Raw genomic sequence first — 19,010 nt, forward strand, 5'->3', positions numbered from 1 at the left:
TTCAAAAATGGAATGTGTGTGGGCCCTTGACCCCCAGGCATTAGGCAGGAATAGTGGCATGGAGGGCAACGGGACACTGTCCCTCCCTGGCAGTCAACATCAAGCTTAGGAATATGCAACAGGGCATGGCAATTATAGAAGCTTGAAGCCTCTCCTCCTCCATGGTCCCTTTTCCAGTACCTCATGAGGTTGCATCAGTGAGTTTGGTCCCAGTTTCTTATTCCATTCCCTGTTTTTTGTCTTTAAAGAAAAAAGACCCCATATATCCTGCTGGCACTTTGGCACAAGAGAACTCCAGCTTCACTCAGGAAAAGGACATGGAGGAAGGTGTGTGTGTGTTTAGGGTGGGGGAGGCAGGCTCCCGGCAGTGCCCAGCTTGTGGCTCTAGGGAGCACAGGAGGTGTGAGTGGGTATCTTTTTGGTCTGATGGGTTGTTTGGAGGACTGGTGGGAAGAGGAGATGCAAAAATGAGGTGCATGATTTGTGCCTGGTGTGCTTCTTTCTCCTGGGGACAAGGGGAGAGCGGGGTTGGTTGTGTAAGGGTCCTGTGGACACATGTTTGTGTGTGTGTGCGTGTGTGCAGGTCACTGGGTCCCCCCTAGAACAGAACCTAAAGGAGAAAAAAAAAGACCAAATGATTTTCTTTAAAAAGGAAATGAAAAATCCCCCTTCCCCATCCTAAGCACCAGCCCAAGTGCTGAGTTGGCAGTTGCTAGGGCATGGAGGGTGAGTGGGGCTGTGGGCATAACTGTTACTTCTTGAACATGTCCTGCAGTGGACCGGGCAGGTACTTGAGCACCGTATCGAGGATGCTCTCCTCGTCTTCGTCTTCATCATCCCCGCAGCCTGCTGGGATAGCTTTCTTGGGGCGCGTCAGGCTCCCTTCACACGGCTGCTCCAGGGCTGCTTTCTCCTCTGCCTCTTTCTCCTCTTTTTTCTTCAGGCCATACTGCAGAGAGGAGACAGACACAAGGTGGAAGAGTTAGAGACAGACACGCCAATCAGGGAGGATCTTCTGTGGTTCTAGGTTCTCCAGAGTGATCTTATGATATTTAAAGCTTTCTGAATGTATATGAAATTGTGTTCAATGAGCTTTTGTAATAATTGGGTCTACTGCACATTGTAGCTGTCAACTACAACTTGCCTTTCCTCCAGGTGATTTGCACAACTCAGTGTCCATAGGTCTTATTCACAACAATCCTATGAGCTCAATTAGCTTGAGGACTGTGTGTGCATGTGTGTGCATGTGTGTGTGTGTGTGTGTGTGTGTGTGTGTGAGAGAGAGAGATTGTTTTGAACTTATGCAAAGTAGATATTCAGATCTATGTGTTCCCAATCCTAGCTCAATGTTCTAACAATTGAAGTCCATTGGCTCCACCCTCCACACCACCCAGCCTAAGAAAATAATCTCATTCTGCCTAATTGTAAGACCCTATCTGTCCCATGTTGCTTTAACACAATGGTTAACTCTCTCTTTGTATGTGGTGAAGGATATGAATGTGTGTATGTGAGTCCCCTTCCCTTTTTTGTTGGTCCTGCTGAAGGGATGATAAAATTAACCTTATTCCAGGTGCTCTTTTTTTTGCCCTAGCTGTAAAATCTCCTGTTCTCATCTGCCTCCACCAGAGAACATTGTGGGTTGATCAGAGGCAGTGTTTGCTGTGCTATTTTCCTCTGCAGAAGGATATTAAAGATGGCAGATAACAAACACAAGACCTCTCAGACATCCAATTTCAGCTGTAAGGATGGTGGAAGGGGCACAGGCGTGCTTGGTAAGGTGTGGGTGGGCAGGAGAAGTAACACCTCCAGAATGATTCCTCCCCACTTCTCCCCACTGATACCAATTTTGTAGCAGGCATGCATTTTTGTGCCCTGGGCTCCTCTCTTCCAAATACCTTGGGATCCCATCTTTAAGATTTCAGATACCCCAAAGGTACTAGATCCCACCTGATCTTGGAAAGTAAGCAGGTCTAGTTAATTATTAGATGGGAGACTATGGGCTGTATTTCAGTGGAAGAAACTAGCAAAACCACCTCTGTGTTTTCCTTGCCTAAGAAAAAAGTATGACATTCATAGGGTCACCATAAGATGACAGGCAACTTCAAGGCACAAAGCCACACAAGAGCATAAAAAGAGTCTCATGGATGAGGTGGATGATCTTAGTACAGCATTCAGCACCTAGTCATATGAGGTTCACCACCAGGTCATATGGGATGAAATAAAACAGACAGAGGCCCCTTCTGCACTGCCATATAAAATCCAAATTATTTGCTTTGAACTGTTTATCTGTCAGTGTAGAGTTATATAACTCAGTTCAAAGCAGATAATCTGGATTATCTGCTTTGATCATCTGAATTATATGGCAGTGTAGAAGGGGCCAGAGTCACTGAAGGCTGTCTGGTTAAGCAGCCCCATTAACAGAACTTGAAATATGATTCTTAGCAATGCAAAGACCCGGTCGCTAAGAGTGCTAGTGATGTGGAAACAAGCAAGATTGATTTGGAAGGTTTCACTTTAAAGGAAGAAAAGAAGGGCTGACATTGAAAACTAATTAAGCCACATCTCTTTTTTGTTAGTATTGTTGGGTTACAAACTGATACACAATAATTCATATAGTAATCACCATAACCTTGCATGCAGTTACTTCTCAAACAGGCCACATGCATCCTCCTTGTTTCACACAAACAAATAGCCCTGCTATTCATATGAGTGTACGCACACGCACACACACATGCACGCACATGCACATACATACACACACAGATATATATCTCCTCAGTTATTCAGATATGCACACAACCACCCCTACAAACAGAGACATTTGATGGTGTTGCCAAGATAGGTCCCGTCCCCCCGCCTCGCTCCCGCTATTCATCTTTCCACTTGACTTGCAAATCCACCTACTGGGCAGGTGCATGGAAATATGGCTCTTGTCCACTTGTAACTGCCCATCCCCACAAACCTAATTTATATCTCACACTATTTTTTGGCCCCAAAGCTTTACTGTATTTCAGCCCAGCTGTATCTCCACCCCCTCTAAACCCATAACATTGTCCAGTCTTTTCTGCTTCTCCATCTATTGCTTCTGTTAATCTGCAGCCTTGCAGATTAACTGTGGGTATTTTGATATCAAAACTCGATTTCTGAACTTCTTTATCCTTTGTTCATTTTCTCTATGACTATGCAGTTCAAGGTTCAGTGTTAGAAATAGACGATTAAAATCAGTCTGCCAGATCTTTAGTAATAAGCATTACACTAGCATATTCTTATCTTGATAATGCTGATGATCGTCATTATAGTCGTCATCATAATTGTGGATATTATTATCTTCATTATTTAAAGGCAAATCATAATCCGAGGTCTTAAACTGTAGCTGTCCTTAATTTGTGTGTAAATGTGGCATTGTAACAAGTGAAGGAAGAAACTTGCTCCTCCTCAGCAGCTGCTGTGCAATTCTGGATCACAACTCTCAATTATGCTGCCTCTAATTAAAGGTTCCCAGTTTAGATTTTGGTCCTGAGGTTTCTGGGTCTACATCTCAGGATGCAAGGACTTCTCTCCCACCAACTCTGCATAACAGCCTTTCTTTCTGCTGCTCTGCCACAGTACTCTAAATTCTTTTTTGTGAATAGCTAGTGCACCCCTTCCTCACATGGATTGATTCCTGTCACCTCAATGCCCTGCTAGCCTCTTTCCACCCAAACATTTCCATCTGCATTGCTTAAGCCATGTTTTTCAGACTGGCCGATTTGCTCCTGGCTGAGCACTCAGTTGCCTGTGCTGAAATACTTAATGCTTCCTTTCCTGGCAGAACTGCCTCAGGGCTCTGTGGAGGCATTTCAAGCTTCTCAGCACTCAAGTGATGTATGAGCCTTGACCAATTAATCCTCAGGGTGCTGGACTGTTGTCTGGGTGGGGGCCCAGCAAGGAGCTGGCACAAGTGAGAGGCACAAAGTGGAACTGAGGGTTCCCTTCTGCTGGGATGCGGGGAGAGCTCTACAATTAGTCCCATAATAGCCATTGTCAGCATGTCCTTTCGCAAGGTCACCACCTGCATGAGAGCAACAGGACTCCAGCACCTTGGAACAGGTGGATAAAAGAGGAGCAGATGGAGCCTGCACCGAAGGACTGAGAAAAGCACCATTGGTTTGTGTGCTTATGTGCATTCAAGTTGCTTGTTGATGAATGGTGACCCCATTAATTTCATAGGGCTTTCTTGGGTAATGAATACTCACAGGTGGTTTTGCCACTTCCTTCTTCTGAAATATAGCCTGAAAAGAATGCAAAAATCCCCACACCTCCAAAGTTTTCCTGTCTTCTTTTAAACTCATTTTGAGTTTTTTTATTAGCCTGTGTTCTGTAATTGTAAAGAGCAGAAATTGAATATATAGATCAACAATGGAGATGGTTACCACTGTAGGCACTGATGTATGTACTATGTTTAGCTAATCTCCAGAGATTTGAGGCTGATTAATACAGTACTATACTAGTATAAAAATATTTATCCTAGTATATAAATAGCTTAGTTGTACACTCAACCCTCCATATTGCACAGGAAACTCGTGAAAATGAAAAATGTGAATCAGCACAGCTCTATGTTCAACATCTGTTGGAAGCTGACCAGAGAATCCCATTGAAGGACCTAGAGATTCCTAGAGAGAAAATTTGTAATCAAATCCATGAAAAATCAAAACTGCAAATGTGGAGGGTTGTATATTTTCTTAGATGTGTGAAGCTAGTCTTTAGCACAGCCAAATTATATGATCACACATGTAACCCTCCCTTCTTTTGCTTTTCGGCTAATTGGACTTCAAATGTAATTGACTGGCATGTAATAGGCGGGTTTAGGGCATTCCCTCTCACTGTATGATTGACTGTGAGACAATGGGTTCAGCCTGCTTATGCTGGTGCGTATTTACTTGATCTTTAAATTGTGTTTCTTAGCCAGCATGATGTAGTAGTTTGAGCATTGGAATGACAACTCTGGAGGCCAGGATTTGTTTTCTTGCTTAGCTATGGAAACCATTGTGTGATCTGAGGTGAATTAAACACTCTTTGCCCCAGAAAACCATGAAACAGATTGCCATAATTGGGAAATGAAGACACAACAACAACAACAACAACAACAACAACAACCACAACAACAACCACAACAATTGTGAAAGATCTTGGCCTATGTCCTTCATTAAGTTACACTGCATATTAACCTAACCCTACAGAATCATAGGAGATATACATTCTTGTGTATAAAGATAATATTTCCTACCTACCACTCTGTTTTTCAGCAGAGTCTGTTCAGAGTTATGTCCACTAACACAGAGACTTTTAGCTATGAGGTGGGGTAGACTGGGAAGAATGACTGCTCCCCCCATAACATTTTCCTTCAGCGCCCAAATGTCTACATAGTAATAAATAAATAAAAAACTTTAGCTGAAGATTTAGGACAATTTTAGAATCTAAAAATAACAGCAGGACAATCGCAATGACCAAGGAAAGGAGAACACAGAAACTAAGTAGAGTCTAGGTGAAGAGATTTTGGTATCTTACTCTTTGTCATGACACAAATTTGCGTAATAAAGACATATTTATGAAAATGAGGCAGGATTCTTATTTGGGAGGGTCAATATTCAAATTTTGACCTCCATTGTAGTCATATTGCTGTAGATATTTGACATTTTGCTTTGCTGCTAGGCCATTTCTTATCCACCCAAAAATTAAGTCAGAGCTTGGAAAAGTTAACAGCATGGTTGGAGAATGTGTGTGTGTGTGTGTGTGTGGGGGGGGGGGGGCTGTACCAAGCTCTAAATATAAGTGCACTTGGCCCACTGGCTCTCATCAGAAGACAGATGCCAGTCTCCACTTTACCTCCCATAATTTGTCCTCTCCCTTCTCTTCCGGTAGAAACAGAGCAACAGTTAGGATTAGAAAAAAAGAAAAAAAGAATGAAATGGAGTAACTTAATTACAAAGAAAACAACAACAAACCTGAGCTAAGTATAGGAGGTTTGCTGAATGCAAGGGCCACTGGTGGAGTTTGAGTGAAAAAAAGCAATGTTGTCTGTTGCCTGCCTACATGCCTATCTAACTACCGCCTACCTAGCCCTGTGCCAATCAACTAGCCTTTTCAAGTAGACCTGTGCCTATCATCACTCAACCAATCTACAGAGTGACAAGGCAGTTCTGTGTTTCCTCCACATGGTGAGCTCTATAGAGCTGGCCCTTCCTTGTTGTCTGCTGCCGTAGGGGGAAAGCAAGCCCCAGGAAATCTGGGGTGCAAGGCAGGCATGGCAGCAGCATAGGGGATGAGGGACTCTGGAAGTGACCCACTGAGAGGCCTTAGCATGTGGCAGATTGAGCAGCCCTACTCTACAGTGATTCCAGGGAAGTCAGCAGAGAATGTTACGGACCTTATCCCGGATCTGCTGTCGGACCTTTTCCCGTTCTGCCTCCATACGGGCATGCTTTGCTTTGCGCTCTTCCTCTTGTTGACGCAGAGCTTCTTGCCGCTCTTCCTCCTTCTTCTGGGCATCAGGGTCCTTCTCCTCTTCGCCTCCCAACATTTTACCCATGTCCTTGGTAGCCCCTGCATGTGACATAGAAGAAAGCAGTGAGAGTCAAAAGCTTCCCCATATAGCTTGCTGTCCTCCCTCCCCCCTTACTCTGCTCCCAACTTTGCTCTTGGGCTGCACATGCCTACACTTCTCCCCTCACAATAGGAAGGCTTGGCTTCCCAAGAGCTGAGCTGGGTATGCCATATTAATTAATATTGTTTTGCAGGAAGTCTGCAAAAACTACGTGTCTGGAAGCTTTCACTGTTAGAAAGGCTTGCAGCCAGATTGCTTGCAGAGGCTTGTTATAGGAAGTATACAACCACTTATTGCAGTTCTAGTCTGATTCTAACTTTCTTCTTTAAAAGCTTGCTTAAATAGAAGTAATCTGCTGCCAGATTGACAGCACGGAAGGGGGCCATTCTGGTTTCCTTGGGAAGAAGGGAGTTCCAGAGTTGAGGGACAACCACTGAGAAGGTGTTTGCATTGGAGGTGGGACAGAGAAAAGAGTCTCTTTTGAGAATCCCAGGGCCTGGCTAGCTTCATACCAGGAGATATAATTTTCCAAATAATCTGGACCTGAGCTGTACGTCCATAAATAAAAAAATGACTTGAAGGACAGCAAGAACAACAAATATGTTTTTTTAAAAGTTCAGTTTAATTTAGAATTCTGTGTTTTTCAATCACAGTTTTGGATGACATTAATTCTATAATCAAGTCTTTAAATCTTTTTTTTTTAAAAAAATTAAGTGGTTTTAGCTACTAGACTTCTTATCTTGGTTTGTTGTTCATTCATTCAGTTGCTTCCAACTCTTCGTGACCTCTTGGACCTCCCACACCAGAGCTCCCTGTCAGCCGTCACCACCCCCAGCTCCTTCAAGGTCATTCCAGTCACTTCAAGGATCCCATCCATCCATCTTGCCCTTGGTTGGCCCCTCTTCCTTTTTCCTTCCATTTCCCCCAGCATCATTGTCTTCTCTAAACTTTCCTGTCTTCTCATGATATGGCCAAAGTACTTCATCTTTGCCTTTACTATCCTTCCCTCCAATGAGCAGTCAGGCTTTATTTCTATGTACCATTGCGGAGATTAAGATCCTCCGGGGAGGCCCTGCTTTCCGTCCCGCCATTGTCACAGGCGCGATTGGTGGGAACTAGAGGCAGGGCCTTGGTGATTGCTCCCCGGCTATGGAACTCCCTTCCTTGTGAGATCAGGTCGGCCCCCTCCCTCCTGTCCTTTAGAAGGATGGTAAAAACTTGGCTGTGGGACCAAGCTTTCGGGACAGGGCAATGAAGCGACAATGGGAAAGATGACAGGGCCAATTGGATTTAATGCGGATGGTTAGGACGGTTTTAAATTGTGTTATTTTAAATGGTGTATTTTAATATTTAGATAAATATTTTTAATGTTTATGTATTGTACCCAGGCACTGAATGTTTGCCATGTATATGTTGTTCTCCACTCTGAATTCCCTTCGGGGTGAGAAGGGTGGAATATAAGTGTTTTAAATAAATAAATAAATAAATATTTCCTGAAGTATGGACTGGTTGGATCTTCTGGCTGTCCAAGGAACTCTCAGGGAACTGGCTTCTTGGAAGCCACGTTAAATTCCAGTCTTGGGGAAAAAGGCAAAGTGGGGAGCAGTAATTTTGTTGTCCCTTTAGCTAAGAAGTTGTGTGCTGCAAAGCCATAGTGATTTAATGGAGATCACTTTGCAATATACCAGCAGATCTAACTCAACCTTCTTCACATACAAAGTATACGATATATCAAATGCTAACCCGTGATAGGCTCGCCTTAGAGATGACATAAGTTGGAAATAACTTGAAGTCATAGTTGTGCACATCTTTTGAGGTAGACTGTTAAAAGGTCATGCTAGGATCAGCTCTTGAATAGAGGTTGACTAAATGAATAGTTACCAAGCCTAAAGGTAAGAGATCCCATATGAACTTGAAAATAAGCACTCCCTGGTCATCTAAGTAGTAGGTTGAAGGACTGTTATGGAATACCAGGTGCCAGAGGCTGCATTTTAGAGAAAAGCAAGGGCAAACCAGCCCTGAATATTCCTTATCTAAGAAAACTTTTATGAAATGCTAAGGTTGACCTAAGTCAACAAGTGACTTGAAGCTGAATATGTGTGAATGTGCCTTACAGTTGCCTATGAACTCATAGTGACCCTACAAATTTCATAGGGTTTCCTTAGGCGAGGGATATTCAGAGGTGGTTCTTCTAGCTCCTCCTTTGAAAATATAACCTACAACATTTTTTTCTTGCTTTAGATAGTCTTTGAATAAAGTCCAGTCAGTCCGATTTTTATTGCTGTGGAATAGTTGGCCCTCAGTATCCACAGGTTTAACTATCCAATATTTTTTAAAGTTTGTTTTATATACCTATTTTATGTATGCATATACCCGGTGTCACATAAAAACTTCTCAGGGGAAAGGGTTTGTGAGTTCAAAAAGCTTACGAAGCCCTGGCCTACTGCACCTGTTATTCATTGGAGGCCTCCCATTCAAGTAATAACCAATGCAAACCCCACCCAGATTCCAATATCAGATGGGATCTGGTGCATAGATAGTATTTTACACAGACACACACACACACAAAGAAGTTATTAGTAAATTTCTCTGGTAAACCTCTAGAGGGAGTTTTGAGATAATGACCACAGCCTGTATTAAGAGAGTTCTGAAATAATGAGAGAGAGAATTTTTTTAAATTTTTTTTTGTTTCTGTAGTATTCCCCGTCAAGCTCTGTCATTGTATAACAGTGCAACATAAAACATGGTGCCCCACAAACAACCTCTTTGTATGTAAAGGCAAGAAGATTGCATTGATGTAAAGATAATAGTTCTAGTAATGCTGGGGCTGGCTCTACAGGTAGAAAGAATGAGGCAGCCGCCTCAGGGTAGCCAAATATTCTTCATTTGTTTATAGAATTTCTATACTGCTTTTAAAATGTCAAAGCTGTTTGTGGCAAAGAAAACAAACAATGCACTAAAATGAAAAGGTAGTAGATATGTCTTTAACTGTAAGTGAGAATATCTCACATGGAAGCCTGCCTCATTCCAGTGGAGAGGCCATGCCACATGTGAGACCCCACCCCAGAGAAAGCCCTTCATGTGGCTTAATTCATTCCTGACAACTGGATGTTGACTCCATCTCCAGAGGGAATACTATTGCATTTTTTTGCTTCTAAGGAAGGGGAGAAGTGCTTGTGTAGTGGACTACCTCATGTGCCAAAATATCTTGGCTGGCTTTGTGTATTAAGAACCTTGAGAATGGGAGGAAAGTCAAGAACTGCATTAAAAGAAAAGAATAGAAAAAGGAACTCATGGTATTAAAGGATATCTACAATTGAGCGGTGTACCTGACTTGGTGCTTCTCTCATCTGCTCCAATTTTTAAAAAGGAAATTAATATTTTTCCTGTTCTAGTGTAATTTCTTGTCTTAATATGAAAGTCTCTCAGCTATCTAAAAACTGAATAAACAACAGATTTTAAAAAGAGAATAAAAAGTTGGTTGTCAAGGAAGACATGTCCTTTATTGTCAGTCATGTCTCAAGCATGTCAAGAACCTGAGCCCCAACATGTTTATTTTCTATCCTCCTCCCCCCCCCCCCATAAGATGCTTGGATATGTACTATGTGCATTGGATGTTGGATCTTACTATGCATGTTTGTATTTGCTTTTGGGGATTCATTCTATATGAGTTCTCTACCACAATTCACATGCCATTTCCTTTCTTTACCATGGGGAGGAGCTACTTTCCCTATCCCCCAGTGTTTGGGCACTTGGCATGTAATAAGAAATTCAATGTGCAGATTTGACAAATATGAATTTAATATGATGTGTGGGAATGAATGGAAGAATGGAAGATGAATGTATGGATGGAGTTAATAATTTTGGAGACACCAGTATAATATTAAGGCCTGCAATGATTAACTACCTGCTTGCTGGACTTGCTAATGAGAAGTTGTGATAAGAAATGGGACAGTGATAATGGAAATGTTTGCAACATTCCTTATGTTAAGAAGGAAGTCAACACAAGCCTTGTGTTTGTCAACATCAATCAAGAAGATCAACATCTGGCCAGGAAACTGGAATGGATCCAGGATGGAAGACGTCTATCATTAATTTACAACTTTGGGACTACATCAACAGAATATTCATATAAAAGACTCAGTCTAATAATGCTCAAATTGTGGCAGACCGAGGAGTCTGTTCCACCCGCCATGCTCTGCTCCATGGGAAGGAGAGAAATGGTGTATTCGGAGAGTGGCAGATTTGCACGGGAGCAGTCTGGTCACTTTGGGGCTTCTTTCTCAAGGGAAGAGGAAGAAGTGCACTTTTGGAGTATTAGATTTTGTGCAGGGAGTCAGGTTCTGCTATATGGAAAACAGAGATCTGGTCCTTGGCACCGTTCTTAGGGAAAGAAGTTTTGGCATTTTGGCATTTTGAAGTTTTGGCGTTATGGAAGTTTTGGAACGATACATTGGCAGGCTGCAGGAAACCAGGGTCTGGCCTAACAGGTGCTTCTCCAAGGAGGGAGACATGATATGGTAATATTTGGATGCATGAAGATGAATGCGTGTACATGTGTGTGAATGTTGAGTGAAAATGTAGATCCCCTTTGTTTGTTTGATAACCAATGTAATTGTAAATCCAATGTAGTTGCATAGAATCTGTATGCCCAATGTCATTTTTTGTCTAAATGTTTTCTGTAATCTGATATACCTTCTCACACTGGAAATTGCAATAAAAAGAACCTGTGCTTCAAAGTTATTGAAAACTCATTCATGACAGGCATGTCTGCTGAGTTCTGCAGTTGATAGCCATTTCCCACCTCTCTCTGTCAACAATTTAGAGTTACAAACCACTCTTGGTTCCCTAGGGTAGCTGGAAACTTCAGAGTCTTTCATCTTTCTCAACAAAATCCTCCTCCTTTGCTTCTCTGACTCATCAACACTTTGCCCAAACCATCCAAAAGTTATTTAAACAGAGACATTGGCGGCAGTGCCAATAGACTGCTAGCAGAAGTTGGGAGAAAAATGGGAAATATTGTGCACATAGTCCATTATGCGGGAGTGAATGCACACTATGGTAAAATAGCTCTGGATAATAGTAGTGCCCTGGAAATATGTGATGGAGTGGGAGGTGGAGGAAAGGTGTATGGCAAACAATAATTTTTCCCTCTCTGTTTTGAAATATAAATTCAAAACTAAATGCATGGGCACTTGGACCCTATTAGCTTATGAAGAAATAACCAAAAACATTTTAAAAAATAAATTCAAAAAATAAATTTAAAAATAAAAAATAAATTCAAATACTTATAATTTGGCATCCTTTTGTACATTTTTCTAAATGGAATCTCATTGCTGCTCTCATCCCACATCCTGTTGGTCACATAGTTACTCGTGTGTAATGCTTCAGCCCACAAATTCTTAGAACATTGGCTATCTAAAAGCATGCAATCTTTCATCTGATTCAAAACTTCCATTCTCTTTAAAGCAACGCTACCTTCAACAGGTTTGTACGTATCAATATGGGTGTACTTGATGTCTCTCACATCTAAAATCCCTTTCACTTCACTGGTCAAAATGTCTACACCTTTATCAAAAATCATAGTTTTCACTTGTGTATCATACACAGCCTGAACAATATTTAACCAACTAGAGATTTTTGTTGGTACTTCACTTTCATCTTGCAGGAAATAAATGTACCCAAACCTGGTCATTTTTTCCACTAACAATAACACAAACTGTGACCCTCCTTGGCTTTTCTCCAATGGACCTGCAACATGTACATGCACAACTTCAAACATGTGATCTACCTTAATTTTACTCTTCTTGTAATGCTTAATTGGTTTTACTTTAACTTATTTGCACACAGGTTTGATGCCTGTGAGAAACTGCCATTTTGACCCAGGCTTTAAAGGAGCTCTTTCAAGTGCTCTGCTTGAGTCCTTACCAGATTCAGCACCCTGGACAGCTCCTTTAAAGCTAGTTAAAACCTGGGGCCCTTCAACACAGCCATACAACCCTGAATATCAAGGCAGATAATCCACAATATCTGCTTTGAACTGGGTTATCTGAGTCCACACTGTCATATAATCTAGTTCAGATAAGGTGGGATTTTTTTATACAGCTGTGTGGAAGGGGCCCTGGAATGGATTCATGGTATCATAGACAAGAGGTCGAGGGAAATAGCAGATTCTTTTTTGTTAGATTTACTGAGGGCTCAAAATTCAAGTGGAATTTGGACCAAAGGTGATTGCTAGGTATGTCCAGTTTGTAATTAGAAATCAAACAGATTTAAGAAAAATCCTAGCAAATATTCCAACACAGGGGTAGGGAAATGTTCATTTGAGACAACGTTCACTGAAGTTTAACTTTCTGGCCATAGCTTGTGAAATGGCATGTAGGAAGACAGTACTTTCGAGTAGGAGCAGGATGTCCTTCACTTCCACGCATTTAGAATGAGGGAAGAAGAGCATGCATCAAATTTGGTAAGGCTTTAACATGTATCATTTTACAGATTTTATTTGTAATGTCATACACCTGCAGCAGGTAACCCGTAACCCTCCAGAAGCTGTTGGACTGAAACTACCACCCATCTTGGATAAAGTGTAACAAATGAAGTCATGGGAACTGGAGTTCAACAACATATGGGAGACTGCACTTTGTTCATCCATGCATTGTATGTGCATTTGTGTGTTTCAAGTCATCACCTGTTGACCTATGGTGACCTCATAATTTTTTTAGGGTTTTCTTAAGCAAATACTCAGAGGTGGTTTTGCTTGATCTGGAAGTAACTTTTATGAACCTCAGCGAGATTTTCTTCTGAGTAAATGGACATAAGATTGTGCAGAATTTGAAGTTGTATTGCTGGCTCCAAAAGTTATTATAAATATGCTCATATTTGGTCAATGACAAATATCTTCAGAGTTTTACCTTGCTACCACAGGTAAAATCATCAGCATGGCCTCTGAGTGGAGCTAGCCATGCCTCCTTATCTCACACACTTCCCACAGTCTCTAACTAGGGCAAGGTTTGACTTTTTTTCTTTAAAAAATCCAACATCTCTACTTTACAAAACCTGTTTATTTCAGAGCCAACAAAAGGCAAATATGAACACAACAGGAAGACCAACTTCTCTAGTGATCTATATTAAACTCCCTCATCCCATCACCGGTGTCTCTTGAGGATCAATAATAAAGGCACGGTGGAATGGCTTTCAAACAGGCCTTTGTGATAAGGGAGGTAACACTTACCGCCCAGGGCTTGCTTCATTACGAAATCCATATTGCCGGTGAGGTTAGTGAACTCTAGTCAATGGTAGAATTCTCATCCAGTGTTGCTGGTAGAAGTCTTTGGGTCAGGTGCTGCCTAGGAAAATGAAGGGCAGGGAAAAGATCAGGACCAAATGAGGGTCAGAGGATAACAGTTCCAAGCAGACCTTACCCAATGAACTAATCTATTCCTTCTATGATCAGAAGTATAGAGAGCAAAAAAACCACCACCTCCACCACCACCATTATCATCTCCTTTTATCTCCTACCTTTCCCCCCAATTGTAAATTTTAAAAAGTGTAGTTTATTATTACATATTAATAACAGAAAAAGAGTCACTTTACAGCTGGGAAAAACAAAGTTCGGATGGGGTTCTCCTCTCAGTTTCACCTGCATCGCAAACTTGGTTGGTGGGGATGCAAGAGAGGGTCTTCCCAGTGGCTGCCGTTCAATTCTGGAACTCCCTGGTTAGGGAAGCCAGGATGACCCCTTTGCTGCTATCCTTCTGACAGCAAGCTAAGAGCTTTCTTTTCAGGCAGACTTTTTTTTTTTAAGATCAAGCTAAAGGTGCTGTGTTTTATGTAGTATAACAGGTTTTTTAATGGTTTTATTAGTTTTAACTATGTATTTTTTTAAATAAGGCCTGTGTTTAATTCTATTTTAATGTTTGTATTTTTGGGCATTGATATATTGTATGATTTTTAGTGTTAGCTGCTTTGAATCTTCTTTGGGAGAGAGGAAACAGGACATAAATATCACCACCACTACTGCAACGAATAATGCCATATTTTAGATATGTTTTTATGATGTTTAAGAAGTACTTCTACTACCCAGGGTGACCTTGGGCAAGTCACATTCTCTCAGCCTCAGAGGGAAGCCATAACATATGAACAAATGTGGCCAGGAAAACATTCTGATAGGTTTGACTTACCATAGATTCGACTTGAAGGCATGCAACAACAATAGCCAACTATTACTATTCATGCAGCTTAGATATGAAGTTGTGTAGCCCTATAAAATACACACTAATGACCTTATCATACGCAGGGAGAGGACTGTCTTCTCTCCACTTCTCTCTGCTGCTGGAATCCCACAGAGCCCATCATATGACGCAGGGCTACTTTTTGTGGGACTCTGTGGAGATCTGTGGCAGCAGCATTATGACGGCATAGCCCAGAGGAGGATAGAAAAACCATGGATCCTGGCGGGAGGGAACAGAACTTGATAGTTCTCTCGGCTACTCCACAATTTCACCCGCTGTCCCCTGCTTTCCCCCCTGCCTGATAAAGTCCCAAATGTAGATATATAAGATACACTCTCTTTGTTATGTATTTTAAAATGTTGCCTCTCCTTATAGTATACTGTAAATACCTATTGAAATAAAAATAATCGAGGATGCTGCTAAACTGTAGAATTAATGCAGCTTGAAACCACTTTAACTGCCATTGCTCAGTGCTACTGAATCATGGGAATTGTAATCTTACCAGGTGTTTAGCCTTTTCTGTCAATGAGTGCTGGTACCCCGTTGAACTACAACTCACATTATTCCATAGCATTAAGCCATGGCAGTTAAAATGGTGTCACACCACATTGATTCTACAGAGAAGAAGCTGTCTCAGTTATATGTATTTCAATACCTATTTGTGGTATATTGTACTAAAATCAAATATATTGAAACCAATACCTTCCTTTGTTAAGCAAAAGGTCTTTCTAGCCCATCAGAAATGACAGCCACTTGAAGCTCATAAACAAAGCGAGATGGGGCCGGCAAGCTCTACCACATACTCAAAAATCAGAGAGGTGCTGTCCCAACACATATAAGCTCAGTGCCAGCTATACTGTTAGGCAGAGTGAGCCAACTGCTTCAGCCAGTAAATGTTGGAGGTGTTCCTCTCTCTTGGGAAATAGAGTTTGGCATGCCACAAAAGCATCTCCTCCCTTTGGTCATTGTTCTACTGAATCCCTTTGTCACTGCCGAACGAAAGTTTGACTTCCAGTGTAATATTGCATATGGAATGGAAGGTGGAATAACTTGTCCTTTGCCTCTGACAGCCAAATGTCTTCTTTGTAACTTTAATTATAGTCAGCACTCCACATTCACTGGGGTTAGGGGTGCATCTCTGCCCAAGTGGTAAAATCATCAATCTTTTTTTAACCCAAGAGAGTGTTTATCTAGAAAGCTGCTGAAAGTTGACCATAGAGTGGTTTTGGAGGACCCATAGATCCTGGAGGGATGTTTTGTTGAAGATCTTTAGAGAGGCCATTATTAATCAAATCTGCAATCAGATCCGCAAAAGCTAGACCGCAAATGTGGAGGAATGATTGTAGATGCTTTCTAAGTATACTTGACTGCATTTCATGATACTGCCTGGCCTACCCGTTTTAGTTCTCATTTATGGAATCATAGAACTACAGAGCTGGAAGGATCATCCTGTCCAACCCCTGCCATGTGAAAATACACAATCAAACCACTTCTGACAGCCATTCAGCATCCAACAACTTGGAAGACCACATATAGGACAGAAGGTTTCTTAGATGAGACCAAGGATCTGTTCAGTCTAGCATTCTTTTTTCTTACTGTGGTCATCCATCCAGCAGGATATACAAGTCACAACTGCTCTCATTCTTGTCCCTCTGGTGAATGTATCCATTTTTTTAGTGTCAGGGGCAACTTGAGAAACTGCAAGTCACTTCTGGTGTGAGAAAACTGCCTGTCTGTAAAGATGCTGCCCAGGGGACGCCCAGATATTTTACCATCCTGTGGGAGGCTTCTCCCATGTCCCTGCATTAGAAGCTGGAGCTGACAGACAGGAGCTCACCCTGCTCCCTGGATTCAAACCACTGACCTTTCAGTCTGCAGTCCTGCCAGCACAAGGGTTTAACCCACTGTGTCACCGGGGGTGCCAAAGAAATACCACACTACTATTCAGTTGCTAGGTTAAGGACCATTGAAAGCCTTATGATTTTTCATGCAGTTCTCTAGCTTACAGTTGTCTAGCTTACAATTTAAGGCAAATGTAATAATCTCATCTTGTAATGGTGAAATTTTTACATTAATGTTGTACTGGACGAGTTTAATTCTTCATAAATTTATTTTGTGTTGTATAAGTAAACTTCCTTCCTTTATTCTCCACTTAACTTATCTTGCCCTACTGGAATGCATAAATGCTAGGGGAAAAAAAGTACCCTTCTTAGCTATCACTCCTTAGCTTTTACCAAGACCTCTCTTCCAACAGTGCATCCAGTCATCATGACGATGATGATGATAATAATAATAATAATAATAATATCTATCCCAACAATGAATTTATCTTATTTCACAATCCAGTATTAATCACTCCCCCTTTTTCTGAGTCAACTTCTTCTGGTCCATTGAACTCAATTTATTGGGACTTACATGAGTATGACTATGCAAATTCAGCAAACAGGAAAATGAATAGACCCCATAGAATTCAATGAGACTTCCTTGTGAGTAGATATATTTGTAATAAACAACAGACTCTTCTGGTGACTTAAAGACTTGTGGACTAAAGTTATTTCTCAGATACCAGATGCTGGAGTACACAGAAGTTTGGGCCAAATAATACTTTCTGATCTTTAAGATGCCACAAGTTAATGTGTTTGTTCTGTTGCAAGAAACATGCAAATCCCCCCCCCCCCCCCCTCCAGCAAAAATATTATGTGGGAAGGATTGCATTGCAACTAGCTTCTCCTTGCTTTAGCCACTGCCTTAGTTACAAACAAAAATAAAAAACAAATCTGCCCTGGACTGCAGGTGGAGCTTTATGGCCCTATCTACACTGCCATATAATGTAGATTCATAAAGTTTCATAACCACATTATGAAACTTTATTATATGGCAGTGTAGATGGGACCTATGACTCTCTTTCAGCAAAACAGTGGAAGAAAGGGAAACATAAAAGAGTCTCCTTTCTCTCCTTCAGTTTATGGGAGCAAATGAATTTCAAGGTTGGTTAAGGAATGGATGTCTTTCACTATATGGATCCAGATGACAGAAGGCATGTGTGAATGCACTGGCAGAAACCCAGTTTTGTTTTAAATTAATGTTTTGAGTAGATTGAGCAAGAAACAAGGGTTTCTTCCTCTTACCAGTGAGTACTTATGTATAAATCAACCTCACATATAATTCAAGAGCTGGTTTTGTGGCCAATGCCATGGATTTTGATATGATCTGTGGATAAGTTGAGGGTCAACAATGCACCAATGCCACATTCTGTTCCTGGCCGCCACCACCACCATTTTCCCATCCCAGCATTCAAAAAGGCTAGAAATTGAGTGGGGGTCAGGTGGGGAATAAAGGTTAAAGTTCAGTACTCACATTGGATCATTTGAGTGAACACCCAAACATCTGGAATTATGCAAAAGGCTGCCAAGTGTATTGACCTGAGAACTAGACACACTGGGCTCTGGTATCTCTTGTGCTTGGGATGATCTTCTAACAGAGTTTCATATTGTTGGATTCTTGTATCCTCAAGGTGTTGTTAAACTACAGTTCTCATCAGCACCCTTGGTGGTGAAGAATGCTGGGAACTCAAGTTCAGCAACCTTGGCAAGGCTTCACATCATCCGTCTCTGTCAACCCTCCAGAAATTACATCTTAGTTTAATGGCGTAATGGGAGCTCCCAGTGGAGCAGTGGGTTAAAGCACTGAGTTGCTGAACTTGCTGACCGAAAGGTCGCAGATTTGAATCCGGGGAGTGGCGTGAGCTCCCGCTGTTAGCACCAGCTTCCACTAGCCTAGAAGTTCGAAAACATGCAAATGTGAGTAAATCAATAGGTACCGCTCCAGCAGAAAGATAACAGCACTCTATGCAGTTATGCAGGCCACATGACCTTGGAGGTGTCTATGGACAAAGTTTGCTCTTCGGTTTAGAAATGGAGCACCAACCCTTAGAGTTGGACATGACTGGACTTAATGTCAGGGAAAAACCTTTACCTTTACCTTAATGGCAGAATGCTTTATATAGCTCGAAGACTTTGTCTATACTGCTTTTTGCCTGTTTGCACATTTCCCCTAAAAACACCTTTTCTTGCAAAACATTCGCTTTAATGAAACATCCCCACAAAGTTAAATAGAAAACTAAGTGCATTGCTCTTTTCACCACTGTGGTCAGCTTCTTTGCTGACTTAAAAGTGATAGATATCTACTGCTGATTT

The 19,010-nt window shown here is 41.5% G+C and overlaps 1 protein-coding gene across 4 annotated transcripts in view; it reads right to left on the reverse strand.

Moving 5' to 3' along the window:
• Nucleotides 1-662: 662 nt before the first annotated feature.
• Nucleotides 663-19,010, reverse strand: part of CPLX2 (complexin 2) — a 164,675-nt gene continuing 146,327 nt past the window's right edge. For all 4 annotated transcript variants that reach the window (XM_060765579.2, XM_067463654.1, XM_060765582.2 and 1 more), the window contains 3 exons: nucleotides 13,815-13,929; nucleotides 6,407-6,582; nucleotides 663-949 (listed from right to left, as the gene is read on the reverse strand). In XM_060765579.2, coding sequence (XP_060621562.1) covers nucleotides 752-949; nucleotides 6,407-6,582; nucleotides 13,815-13,845 — 405 coding nt within the window. In that variant the 5' untranslated portion in view covers nucleotides 13,846-13,929 and the 3' untranslated portion in view covers nucleotides 663-751. The remainder of the gene's footprint in view (nucleotides 950-6,406; nucleotides 6,583-13,814; nucleotides 13,930-19,010) is intronic.

This window comes from Anolis sagrei, chromosome 2 (genome assembly GCF_037176765.1).
Source record: "Anolis sagrei isolate rAnoSag1 chromosome 2, rAnoSag1.mat, whole genome shotgun sequence".
Classification (NCBI taxonomy): Eukaryota; Metazoa; Chordata; class Lepidosauria; order Squamata; family Dactyloidae; genus Anolis; species Anolis sagrei.